Raw genomic sequence first — 12,703 nt, forward strand, 5'->3', positions numbered from 1 at the left:
TCACGCTGGGTGACGAGCCAAGTTGTTGCCCCCAAGGGTCGGTCAAAGGGCCAACGGCGTTAGGCACGATGCCTGATATTTCGACTCGACAAGGGTGGAGAAAGAAGGGGAGGGATGGGTAATCTGCCACCCATGGTCTTGGAGCTATAGGATCGACAATGATTTAAAACATCAAGGGGACGATGGCTGGGTTGAAACGACAAAACAAACTGCAGCAATAGAAGCCACCGGCTGTTTGACAGTGGCCGAGACAGAGGACCGAGACAGAGACGTCTTGGCTACGGGCTGTCAGGTACGGCATTGTCACTGTCGGTGGGCGTTAAGACGTATGTAAGATGATGTCGGGAGCTCGAATCTCGCAATCCGCTCCGTCGTGCAGCGGTATGTGAGCATGGCTGCGCGAGTGCATGGCAAGGCGGAGGAAATACCGAGTCCGCAGCAGAATGCTCTTACTCTGTACGTTAGATGACATGCCTATCGGTGCAGCTGCGCAGGACCTGGAAGAGGCCAAAGCTCCGTTGATGCATGCGACACGTGCAACTGGCGATATACATAGTATATAGCATGGCTGGGCAAGTGTCTGTGTGGTGGTGACGAGTGGACATGGCTTGTGGGCATCATTGGCCGTTGAGATAAGTCTTGCTTGCTCGAAACAGACCACAAGTCCCGTGGACAGCTAAAACGAGCTGGCTGGACCGCCGTCGGCAGTTCGAATAGCATGAACGGAGTGGTGATGGACTCAAGTGGGTGGCGGGATCGTCTCCGGCTGATTTCTTTCAGACCTTCCAGACCCCTGTGCCTCATTTTCCGTAGTTGATCGTTTTCGCCTGAGCGGCGGCGGGCCCGCCTCCCCCTGTGCATCGTCTAATTCAAGGGCTAGGCTACGGAGTAAAAGGACGGAGTGTGTGGCACTCGGGTGGATGGGCGACAGAACAGACTTGGCGATGAAAGAAGGGCATGGCGGCCGAACATGATAAGGCGGCGGGATTGTCGGCAGCCGAGAGACTGACTGCATTCCGACACGTTTCTTTGATTGGTGCAGGTGTTTCTTCAGCTTTGGAACTGCAGGTCGACGCATCCGGCCGGTTGGGCAGGCGATAGTGACTATCGTGGTCCGTGGCGGCGGCGGCGAGGTGAGGGGCGGGAGCCGCCGGGAAAGGATGCAGATGCAGACAGACAGTGAATGATGTGAGCGACTCACTCGGGACAATTGACAGGATCCCAATGACAGGCGTGGGTCTTATCTGAGCGGGATATACCACAGTATGCCATGGGACGTGGGCGATGTGAAGAAGGAACGCAGCTCATCTGCCAAGGGTCTCGCCACGAGAGACTTACACGGGGACTGGCTGGGGCTGGGCTGGGCTTGGTACCATGGTATGTATGCCTCCGGGACCTTGGCTACTCGGGTTGGGTTGGGTTGGGTTGGGTCGGGACGGCGAGCGACTGATTATTGCCGTATCCGTAGCATGGAGAGAGGAGATTGCGAGAAAGAAAGAAAAAAATGCAACATTTTAGGTTGGCAGCTTTGTGTCATGGTGCGAGAAGGAACCCGGCTGATCTCACACTGATCTCACACCGTCGCGCCTGCTCCCACGCTGCCACCTGCCCAGGGCTTGTGTGTGAGAGTGAGAGACTGAGCGTGTGAGATGTCCAGAGAGCGAGACAGAAGGAGCGCGGGAGAAATGCGTCGGATGAGGTGAAGGTGAGTGAGGTGCGCATGGTACATGGTACATGGCACTCCAGCGTGGTAGGCAGTGGATGAACGGACACATGGGCAAAACCAAAAGGGTACGTACACTGGGCTCATGTTTTTCTGTTTCTGGCATCTGCCCTGTATGCACCCGCACGCGGGTATCCGCACCTACCTAGGCACGGTACGGTATGTAGGTAGTATGTGGACTCAGCACCGCGGTAGCAAGTACGTTCTGGGTGCCCATCCTACCTATTCCTGCGAATGTATATACGTACATTTACGGCTACCGCACATGCCTCTCTGAAAATGCCCGATAATCGACAGTGGTCCGCCAACAAGACAAGGTAAGGTGCAGGGCAGCCGTTTGGCAACGAGGGGGAGGGGGGCCAGATGGGCATTGCGACGGCCGTTCTTTCTTTCTCTTCCCCTTCCCCTTCCCCTTCCTTCCTTGGTGACATGAGGGTGGAGGCCATCTCATTTACCTTGACTCTTGCTCCCAGGCCTAGCCCGGCATGTGTTTCCGTCGTTTCTGACTCCTCTGCGGCCCGTGTCCGAGTGCTACGGAGGATACCGCACCATCGGATGCCCCTCCGCTCTGCTGGTGTTTTGGGAGAAGGGAGGCGAGAGAGAAGCAAGAATGCCCAAGGCTGGCCGGTAGTTAGGCGCTGTCTCGGAGGCAGCAGGCAAGGCAGCATGCATAGCATCTAGTTAGTTGCATGACCACTCCGTAGACGTCCGTAGTCTTGTGTTGTGTTGTGTTGTCTTGTCATGTCTTGTCCTGTGTTGTTCCGTAGTCGGATCGTCGACGCACCTCGCAGCACCTCGCGCCTCTAATCTCCAATCTCTAACCTCTAACCCCCAGCCCAGCCTCTAACCTCACCTCAGGGCTGGCTTGCGGCTCAAGCAAGGCTCGAACCTCCGAGGCTCGGTGCCTGCTCCATTCATTCTCCAGTCTCAACGCTGTTGTTCGGAGCTTTTGTGCGGATACACATGCTAGAAAGAAACCAGGCCAGGCCGCCACGGATTGGATGTCGGCCCCTGACATTTCATCCGACACCCTCGTTCTGACTGAGGTACTCGGTACACTGCTCTAGGTACCCGTATCCTTCCTGCTGGTCTCTTTGGCTTGCCGCCCCTGTCTCTCTCCTCTCTCTTTTTTGCCCTCTCTCCCTCTCGGTCCCGATCCTTGTTCTGCACATGGCTCATGCGTGCCTGCTGCTCATTGCTTACTGCTCCCTCTGCTTGCTGCTTGTGTGTTTGCTGTGCTTCCTGCCGAGCCAGCCAAGCGCAAAGTAGGCTCTCTCGCTGCTGCATGCTCTGTATCCGTACAAGTCGCTCTTTCCTCTTCCCATGTCCCATGTCCCCTGCGGGTACTGTCTCCACTCTATTTCTTTCCTCGTCCAGTCTTGTGGCCCCTCTCCCTGTCTCCCTTTCCCTTCTCCGGCGCGTTCGCGGCTGCTCTCCTGATCTGTTTGAGATTAAGTCGCCCTTTCCTAGACAGGCACTCGCTCCCTTTTCCGCCTTTCCCTGTGCGATTTCCTCCGTACGCAGTAAGCACTATGTGTCCGTACCTGCCTCGCACACCCTCCTCACACCTGCCCTGCACCTGCCTCGCAACTCACCTCACTCTCACTCGCTGCTGCTCACTCGCAACGCCATGTACGTACCCCCTCCCCACCACCCCACCCCCTCTCACCCCCTGTCCTTGCCGTGTAGTGTAGTGTGTCGTGCCTTCCTTTCCACTCTTGTCCAGCACCAGCACCAGCACCGGCACCAGCACCAGACCACCAGCCAGCCAGCACCACTCACTCCAGCGCCTGCCCTGTCTTGCCTACCTAGTCTAGCTCCTCCGTCACCTCCCCGGCCTCTGTCCTGTCCTCCACTGCCTGATATTATTTCCGCTCCCTCGCCACGGCTCTTCTTTTCAACTGGTCCTGGTCCGCCTCCATTCTCCTCTTCACTCCCAGTCTCCGTCATCAATCAACCACTCACTCCGTTCTGGGTCACCGCAACGGCTACGATACGACGCTTCCCCAGTACAGACCCATCGATCGTCTCCCCGAACTTCAATCTCGCCTGCGTGTTTCCAAGTCCCTGATTCTCCAGTGGCCTCACCCGCTCCCCGCCCACTCTCATACCCCCGAAGCGAACGAACAAAATCTTGCCTTGCGTTGAACGTCCGCGTCCACCGAGAGCCCTATCGCTGCCGCTGCCGCTGTCGCTGCCGCCGCCGTAACTCGCCGTCGTCCCAATCCAATTCAATCCGACCCAATCGACCTGCCCGCTTGTCTGCTGCTGGTCCGACAGTCGTGAAGCAAGCCCCGGCCTGTGGAAACTCGAACCACAGTCGAGACTGGACGGCCACATCGACAAACCTTTTTTACGCAGGGATCTCGTAAAAGCCAAAAGACACAATGCCCACCTCACTCGACTCTTCTCGTCCCATCATGGCACCCTCAGTACGTCCTGCAGTCTCCTGAAGTTGCCTTTCCCCCCCTCTGGAGATACTTGCCCTACGTCCCTCTGTCCCACGTCTGTTCTCCTGTGCTCCGCCTCACTTGCAACGCCGTTTACCTTTTGCATTTGCACGCCGCAAATCCCGGCCCCAAACTAAACCCACTTGTCCTATCTTGCCCGGGGGCTACCCGTTGCTGTCAAATCCTTATACCTCCTGTTCGGACCCCCCTAATCCTCTCTCCTCTCCGTCTCTCCGATTTTCTCTTCCTCTCTCTCAATCACCACCAAAATGACAGCCGTTCTAACAGAAACCCCCCCTCCACAGACGCGAGCCTCCGTGCGATACAGTACCTACAGCATGGCTCCCTCATTCGCCAACACTGTCCAGACCACCGACTCGGCCCACGCCGAGATCACCGACATCGCGACCGGTCTCGACCGCATGGAGAACAAGGCCCTCGCCTCCCAGAGGGTTACCTTGAGCGAGGAGAAGAGCGCAAACATGAGCAAGCTCGCCCTCGGTGCCAAGTTGGAGCGCGCGTTGGACCGGAGAATGAGCAGCCAGGACGCCGTCATGCGGCCGCGCGGCAAGACAATGACCGAGAAGCCTGCTCAGGCGGCGTAGGATACTGTCGAGCAATCATCACCCACACGAAAATGGCCATGGCAGGCCAAGTTCAACGCACCAAACAAGCAAGCAGACGGTAGAGCTAGCCACAATCCGCCACGGGCAATTGTGAGCTCGAAAATTGGACGAGGGGAACAAACGCCAAACCTCTGGTCTGTTCCGGACACTCGCCCTTGACGGACAGCTCGGCCACACGACGCCCACGACGCGACAAAGCAGTCGATGTGCCTGTGAATAGCAGCCACACAGGAGGAATAATAGGAATGGGACTGGGCCGCCGTGGGAACAATCAAGCTGAAATGGTTTTTTTGGTCTGTTGGGATATCCAGAGGATGACCGGAGCGCCGACGCAATGATGGCATCCCACGCATAGTGTTTAAATGGCTTACTACGATGCTCCGGCTGCGTTACACTGTTTTCTTCTCTTTCCAAGGCACTGCCTTCAGAGACGTCGGATCATGGTATAGGGGTCTCCTTTTTATTTTACGGAACTGGGGTTTATAGGTATTGGTACATGTGGTATACTAGAAATGCCGAAAGACCCAAAAAGACCCGATCCCACCCATGACGACAGACCTGATATATATGCATGGTTGGCCTGCCTAATGCTGTCTCCATACGAGAGAGCCTCCCATCGCACTACTGCTGCTGCTATGCAGATCCAAGTTAAATGCGGCCGCTAATCCATAATGTCGCAACTGTCGTTGGCAATCCACCGCTGCTGTCTCTAATAACTCGGTTCCTCCACTCTTCTCCCCCGCCTGGCGATTCTCGTGTGGGTATTCTTCTGTGCTAGTAAGACAAACGTAGGGAGTGCCGCTTGTCTCAAGCCCTGCTGCCTCGATGCCTGCGCGCCTTGGGCCGTCTGTGACTTTTCATGTCGAAATTGCTTCCTCGCATCATCTTCTGCCTCAAGCGTTGTCCTTGGCATCCAGACGCGCCTCAATGTCCTTGTACTGCGCAACGAGCTCGCCCTCCTCGCCCTCGTACTCGAGGGCCTTGCCAACCCACTCCCTGGCCTCCTCGAGCCGTCCCATCTCAACCAGGCACCTGCCACGGCGCCACCACGCCTTCGCGTTGCCGACCTTACGCGCCTCAACGCTGGCCTCGGCGTCGACGGAGCCCTCGGCCCATTGTTGGAGGGCCATGTGCGCCTGCGCCCGGTTGGCGAACAGCCCGGAGACCTCCTCGCGGACGAGCTGCGAGGGCTCCCAGAGGGGGCGGGTGAGGGCCATCTGGAGGCCGAGGGTGTAGAACTTGATGGCCTCGGCGTACTTCTTCTTGTGGAACTCGGCGTTGCCGCTGTCGCGGAGCTTGGAGACGTTGGCGGAGCGCTTGGGGTTCACGGGCATGGGCGGCGGGGGCACGCCGTTGGGGCCGGTGGTGTCCGAGGTCACCAGCGAGCGGTGGAGGGCGTTTAGTTGGGCGAGCTCGGCGGCGAGGGCGCGCGAGGTCGAGGCCGGGGAGGTGATGGACTTGGACTGGGGGTCTATTTGGAGGGGGAGGAGGTCGAAGTGGGTGAGGTCGGACATTTTGGCGGTGGTGGGTTGGTTTTTGGGGGGGAAGAGGAGGGGGGGGATTGGCCGTGGAAATGTGGTGGTTTTGGTTTTCTTTGTGTCCTTGTTGCGCGCGAGGTGGGCGTGTAAGGTGTGTGTCTGTGTGTTATCTGTCGCGGGTTTGTTTAAAAGGTTTCTTGTTGTGGCCTTCGGGTATCTTGTTCGTCGTGAATGGGTTGTGAAGGTGGCCGCGACCGTGTGAGGAGAGGTTGGGTCTGGTGGTGGTGATGGTGGTTGCGGTGGTGGTTTATTGCCAGCTGTACGGTCCTGGGTGGACCCTTCTAGACGATTAGAGGACACTTCTCCGTAGGTTATGCTTATCGGGTCAGTGCGCGATGCAGATCACGTGCTGATAGTGGGAGGGTGTGCTCGGTTGTCCCAGCAGTCAGTTAGTCAGTCCACCGAAGACCACAACCCACCCCCCCCGCCTTTCCTCAGCTTGTACCTCACCCTTCCCTTGACCCCACAGAGGAAATTGATAAACCTGAGACGCTACATTCCACAAGCAAACAATGCGTTGGTCATGACCGCATAGTTATGGTATCTTGAATGTTTATGTGACTGGTATGTCCGCTAATGACTACTTGCGGTTGTTGAGATGGTTACCATCACAGTCAAGTTGTTGAGCGGGTGTATTGGATATACTGCCAACCAGTTGCTTAGGCGAGGTATGTTCTGGCTTTGGACATGGCCGAGATTTCCACCTACTAGATCCAAGCAGCTACTACTTTGTGGTCAATGAGTGCAAAAGAAGGGTTCCTCGACGCCGAGATGGACAGAGACGGACAGGTTTGGTTATCAGCGTGTAAGATGAGACCGAACCAGTCACATGGAATGTTGGAAACCAAGTCTTTGATATTGCTGCCATTTTCCTCTGGGTAGCGTTTCTTTTGGGACTGCTACAAAATTCCTTTCGGGTATCTTTGCTGTTGAAAAAGACGCCTAGCCTTACATGTTGAAAGAAAAAGAAAAGACATTTGATCATACGATCAGGCGGGGCACCGAGTTTCCCGGCTTTGCCCCCTCCACCAGAAAGTGTTGTCCATGCGCACATGCTCCCTGGTGTACTAGACCGGAATCCGCTCCCTGCCCTGTTTACGGCTTCATTCGTAATGAGACTGGTTGAGACCCTTCTCAACCGCCGCAATCTGCAGCGCTAGCGGCAGCGAGAATTGTCGGCAGTACATGAAGCTTCCCGTCATGTACCAGAACCCGGGGACGCCGGTTGATCGCCACCACTACACTGGCCGTTAGTATTCATTCCACTGCAGTTAATATACGGTCAAACTTACGCCTGCGCGCTCTTGCTCGTCATCAAGACCTCCGAACCTGTCCAGCTTCCCCGCAACACCGGCCCCGAGCAGTTTCCCAATAGTCGTGATGTTGTTTTCGAACCCGGTGGCGAGCACGACAACGTCCGCCTCCAGCTTCGTGCCATTGGCAAGTGTCAGGCCGTCAGCCTGGAACTCCCTCACGCCTTCTTCGCATCTCTGGATCTTGATCTTGCCGTCGATGATCATCTGGTTTGCTCCTTGGTCAATGTAGTATTGGCCGCCCTTGATGAGCTGGTAATCCGCCAGGCCGTACCCGTCCTTGCCCTCCTTCAGCACAAGACCGGCCTTCTTGAGCCCGTCGTGAACAACTTTGTCGTGCTCGGCCATCATCTGCGTCAACCCGATGCTCATGGTCCGAATCAGCGCCAGCGGAATCGCGTTCCCCACAATGTCCGCCTCCTCCGTGCTGAGCCCCTCCATATTCCACAATGACAGCATGAAATTCTCCCACGACGCCCGCGAGATGGAGTATATCGGATGCCGCTGGACCATCGTCACTTCTTTGGCACCGTGCGTGACGAAGTCCGCGGAAATGTCATGGCCACTGGTGGCGCAGCCAACGACCACGACCTTCTTGCTCCGCACATCGGGGATCTCGGCGGCGGTCTTGTGCTGTTTGGAGTGGTAGATCCGGCCCTTGAAACACTCTTGTCCCGGGAACTGCGGGATCTTCGGCTGGTCGCCGTAGACACCCGTAGCCAAGACCAAATGGCGAGTGGAAATCGTCCGCGTGCCCTCTGGCGTCCGAACTTCAACGCGGTACTTTCGCGCTTGCTCATCGTACGTGGCGTTCGTAACCTCCGTGTTGAATGCGACATCAAGGCCCATGAGCTGCCCATAGTGCTCCATAAACTCGGCGACCTTTTCTCCTGTTAGGAACCTAGGCCAGGTCTCTGGTATCTTCATGAACGGCCAGTGGTCGGTGTATGTCGGTGTGTGGAGGGTGACGCTCTGGTATCGTTCCCTCCACGAGTCGCCCAGGCGGGCGTTTCTTTCCACTAGGAGGGTTTTGATTCCCATGTGTTTGAGGCGTGCGCCGAGCATCAAGCCAGCCTGGGCTTTTGTTCCTGTTAGCATAGAACAACCAGGCCTGGCCCATTGGGGCTTTAGACATGAGGACGGTGGGTTGCAATTGACATACCTGCGCCGACGATCAAGACCTGCAGGTCCTCTTCTGTTCTCGCGTTGGTGTCGCCATTGACACCGTTGACGCCGTTGACGCCGTTGACACCGTTGACACCATTGGTGGCAGGCCGTGTTTGGGTTGGAACTGAGGCAGCGTTCTGCGCCTCCACCTCCTTTTGGAAGTTGAGCTTCTCAAGCTGCGTAAACACGGTCCATGCCTTCCACTCATTCGCCCCGACGTTTCCCAGCTTCAACAACCCCTTGCCCTCGCCGTGCGGAGTCTTGAAGGTGAAGCCGGACTGGATCCAAACCATGCCACCAAAGTCGAGAAGTATCGGCTTTAGCCCGCCAATCTTGGAGGTTTGGAGCTCGCTGAGCCCATGGTCTGCGGAGTCGAGGTACCTGCTGATGGCTTCCTGGCCTTGCTTGCTCGTGAAGTCCCAAGAGAGAGCAACGATGTCTCTCCACCAGCAGTTGTCGATGAAGAGGTCTGAGAGGTCGCCGAAAGCCTTTTGCTTGAACTTTTGCTCTAGCTTCGCCAGCCACTCTGTGGAAACTTTCTCGGCGTCGACGTCCTCTTTTTTGACGCCATCCTGCAGAGCGAGGGCGGGAATCTCGGGAAGCTTGGTGCCATCCATGGTTTCAAAATACAACAAATAGGTTCACAAAGGAAGTTGCTCGGAAATCAGTAACAGCACATGTCACTGACGTTGTTGGGGCTACAAAGGTATACATAAGACTGGCAGATAGCATCCGATAGCATAAGTCCCCAATGTCATCCCACCGGGCCGTTGTAAAAGGTTAAGCTGTCCACTCAGAAGCAGGCTTTGAGCACCGAGTTGGGGCGAACTCGCGCGGTGGGGGGTTACTAATGTTTATTGCTGTCATATCCCAGTTGCTCATGGGTGAATTAGATTATCAGATTAGATCCTCCCCGCATGTGAGCTTGTGAATTCGCTCAGATCGACAACACCCCGCCAATCACGTCATTGTACGACCGCAAATCCTTGCTTGGATGCTAGGGTGTATACTGGTAGAACAATCTACTTACAGGAAGGTTAAAGAATCAGGGTTACGATGAAGCTTTTGGGTGGGGTGGTTTTACTGCAAGCATCCCGCATTGTGGACTAGGGGATTTATTCGACAGCCGGCATGTACGGATGCACTATCCACTCCGGTAGAGGGGTAAAGATGTTAAGATGCAAACCATAGGGAAGTGGCAGGGTTCCCCAAGACGCCCAGCTGCCAGATTCCCGGTTGGTTGCGGTCAACATGAACTGTAAATTTTCCTGGGCTCAAAAGATTAGGTTTTGACACGGGATATTTCCCCAGGGCCGAGATCTCCGAGGCTCACTGGATGCAGAACTGCACCGTTACGGACCGAGAATGTTTTCCGGCTCGTGCCATCGCGCTTGGCATTTTTCGCTTTGTGTTTCTATAGGGTGATCTTACCGCTGGGACCAAAGTGGGCTGGGCGATGATTGGGCTGTAACAAAAACACACACCTACAAATTACGGAAGTTGCCCGTATTAGGACACCTATGACGACTGGGGCCTAGCTACCATCAATACCGAATCTTGAGTTCGTATTCGTAAGAGTTCGGATAACTCGAGTTATGTTCCAGAGTGGCAGCTCACCAGTCGCATGGTCCCATCGGCGGCTTACCCAGTCGGTCAAAGATGGCTAACCCCGCCCCCCGAATGGGACTGGACAGTAGTCCTAAGCGCGGCACATGACCTAGGGTATTGGCAAATAAAATGATTATCAATGTGCGAGAGATCAATCGCTTCTTTCTGGCTGAAAACATGCCCGGCTTTCAGTTGTCTTCCAGTTTGGATGTGTAGGCAAGTTTGCAAACGAAGTACTCACTTCAGATCGGCATGAATGAAACCGAGTCAGGGGCTCAAACCCTACCCTTACTACTTTATGGAAGTTTACGGCGTTGGAAACCCGGCTGGCATCACCTGCAGAGCATCGATGGCAACAACGGTACTTTTCGTGATGTCAACGAAGTCCAGTATTTGTCAACAGACCCGTTCAACTTACCAGGTATAACTCAAGTTTATCCAATTCACATAGTCGTTTACGTAACTAGTTTCTTTCAATGAAAGCCGCCTACCAGATAATTGATCTGTTGCATATGCTACTTACATGTTTCAACGTTGTTGAGATGAGCATGAAGGTGTCCAATAGCCAAGGATTGTCGTGCACGTAGTTCCCACAAAGCCAAGTAATGCAGATTTTCTAAAGGTTTTCTGAAAACTAGTAGACGTCCACGGTTATAAGGCATGGTCTCGCAACATTGGATGATAAGTCGTGGCACGTCTCTTGAGTAGCCAGTTACATACATCGCTCCATCATCACAGACACTCCGAGGGGTTGCGTGGCTTCTTAAGAAAAGTGAAGAGATGAACAAAAAATAAACTTCGCTCTCTTAGTTTCTAATTTGAAACATATAAGTCGACGAGTATATATGTGTATTACCTAACAGTTGAGATGTCAGGCACCTAAGACGACATCAAGGGTCTACAGGGAAGCAAGCAGCGCGGGCGCAAGGATCTATGCTGGAGATATTTAGAAGGAAGTGTGGCGACAAGTATAAGAAGCTTGGATTGCCCCGAGGCAATCCAAGGGGGCAGCTTTCAGCAATAGTCTCATCTATCGCCACTCTGCCTGACAACATCTCCGACATGCGAACATTTATGTCGAGATTCAAAAGTCGATAATACGGGTTACATCTGCTTCCCTTCCGGATTCATTCCTGATAACTAAAAACAGTCCGGTTGTGGAATTGCCCTGGTTGGCGAATCTATATTAACTTTATCTTACTTTCTTATTCATACGATATAAATCTCGATGTCGTAGTTTCACAAGCAGCTCTACCATTGGTATTGTAGTTCAAGTAAAGGTGCAAGGTTCAACACACGCAGCCCAATAATTATGTATGTGGCAGGGCCATTGTCAGCTTTGACTGCAGAAACTAATCTATTTCTCCTTAGTCGTCGGCAAGTGTTTTATGACATGCCAGAACAGGGTGGGCCTGGTCCGACCTCACCGTTGACACACACTGGCTCTAAAATTCATTCCCTGTATCCTTCAGACGACCTCTATCTACTGCTTTACGCCCGCACTACCAACGATGGTGACCACTGAACAACCAAGACAATCGCTTGGTTCTCCTCATACTGCTCAAGAAGATGAGTATTCGATTAGTGTGAGCCTGATCAGGCCTTATCTAATAGACACCATCTAGTTTCTACCAACGTAGCCACTAAACTGTCTGTTAACTATTGCCAATATGCTCTGAATACAGTGTGTTTATTACTTGCTAATACTTGGCTTTGAGGACTTCATGCTGGTGTCAAATTGAACTGAACAGGGCTTCAACCTCTTCCCATTCTCAAAATGGATTTCTCAACTTAGGGCATCTGCAATATTTCGAAATGCTCTAAATCAAATCGCGCCTCAAGCCACAAAGGTGCAAAGACATTTGATGACACAACCGTGCTAGTGTTGCTGGCCTGGGGATCTGATTCAATACGGACTTGCTGTTCTACTGCAACAGAAAGATGTGCATGGCAAATAAAACAGCAACAAAGCGCCATTTTTACGGAAGGTCAAGCAAGTAGCAAACTAGTTGTCCGATTATCGGCAGATTATTAGTGTTGGAATGACGGCCGGGAAATAATGTAGCTAGCGTTCAGCATTAGCGAGAGCGAATCAGGTCTTGTCATATGCCCTTTTTTGAACGTTCAGCTAACAATTTCGGCTCGACATTCCCTGTTCGGTTCGACCTTCGCGTTTGGACTCCCGGCTCGACATTCCCTCCTAAAGCATTGCATCGTTGGATAGAGAAGTCGCGGAGGTGAACGGAAAATACGATATAAAGCAGCAGTGTCGATGAAA

The 12,703-nt window shown here is 54.0% G+C and overlaps 3 protein-coding genes across 3 annotated transcripts; 1 reads left to right on the forward strand and 2 right to left on the reverse strand.

Annotated features, from left to right (window-relative positions):
* Positions 1-4,110: 4,110 nt before the first annotated feature.
* Positions 4,111-4,778, forward strand: EsH8_IX_001026 (uncharacterized protein; the record flags this gene model as incomplete). Its single annotated transcript, XM_083267362.1, has 2 exons — positions 4,111-4,155; positions 4,479-4,778. The coding sequence occupies 2 exons, from the start codon at positions 4,111-4,113 to the stop codon at positions 4,776-4,778; spliced, it is 345 nt and encodes a 114-aa protein (XP_083130927.1).
* Positions 4,779-5,692: 914 nt separating this feature from the next.
* On the reverse strand, positions 5,693-6,313 carry EsH8_IX_001027 (uncharacterized protein; the record flags this gene model as incomplete). The annotated part of the gene is made up of 1 exon (XM_083267363.1): positions 5,693-6,313. One exon carries the CDS (start codon positions 6,311-6,313, stop codon positions 5,693-5,695), a length of 621 nt encoding a protein of 206 aa, XP_083130928.1.
* A 1,127-nt stretch (positions 6,314-7,440) lies between these two features.
* Positions 7,441-9,434, reverse strand: EsH8_IX_001028 (flavin-containing monooxygenase; the record flags this gene model as incomplete). Its single annotated transcript, XM_083267364.1, has 3 exons — positions 7,441-7,575; positions 7,630-8,738; positions 8,813-9,434. The coding sequence occupies 3 exons, from the start codon at positions 9,432-9,434 to the stop codon at positions 7,441-7,443; spliced, it is 1,866 nt and encodes a 621-aa protein (XP_083130929.1).
* Positions 9,435-12,703: the final 3,269 nt, after the last annotated feature.

This window comes from Colletotrichum jinshuiense, chromosome 9, assembly GCF_051148585.1.
Source record: "Colletotrichum jinshuiense chromosome 9, complete sequence".
Classification (NCBI taxonomy): Eukaryota; Fungi; Ascomycota; class Sordariomycetes; order Glomerellales; family Glomerellaceae; genus Colletotrichum; species Colletotrichum jinshuiense.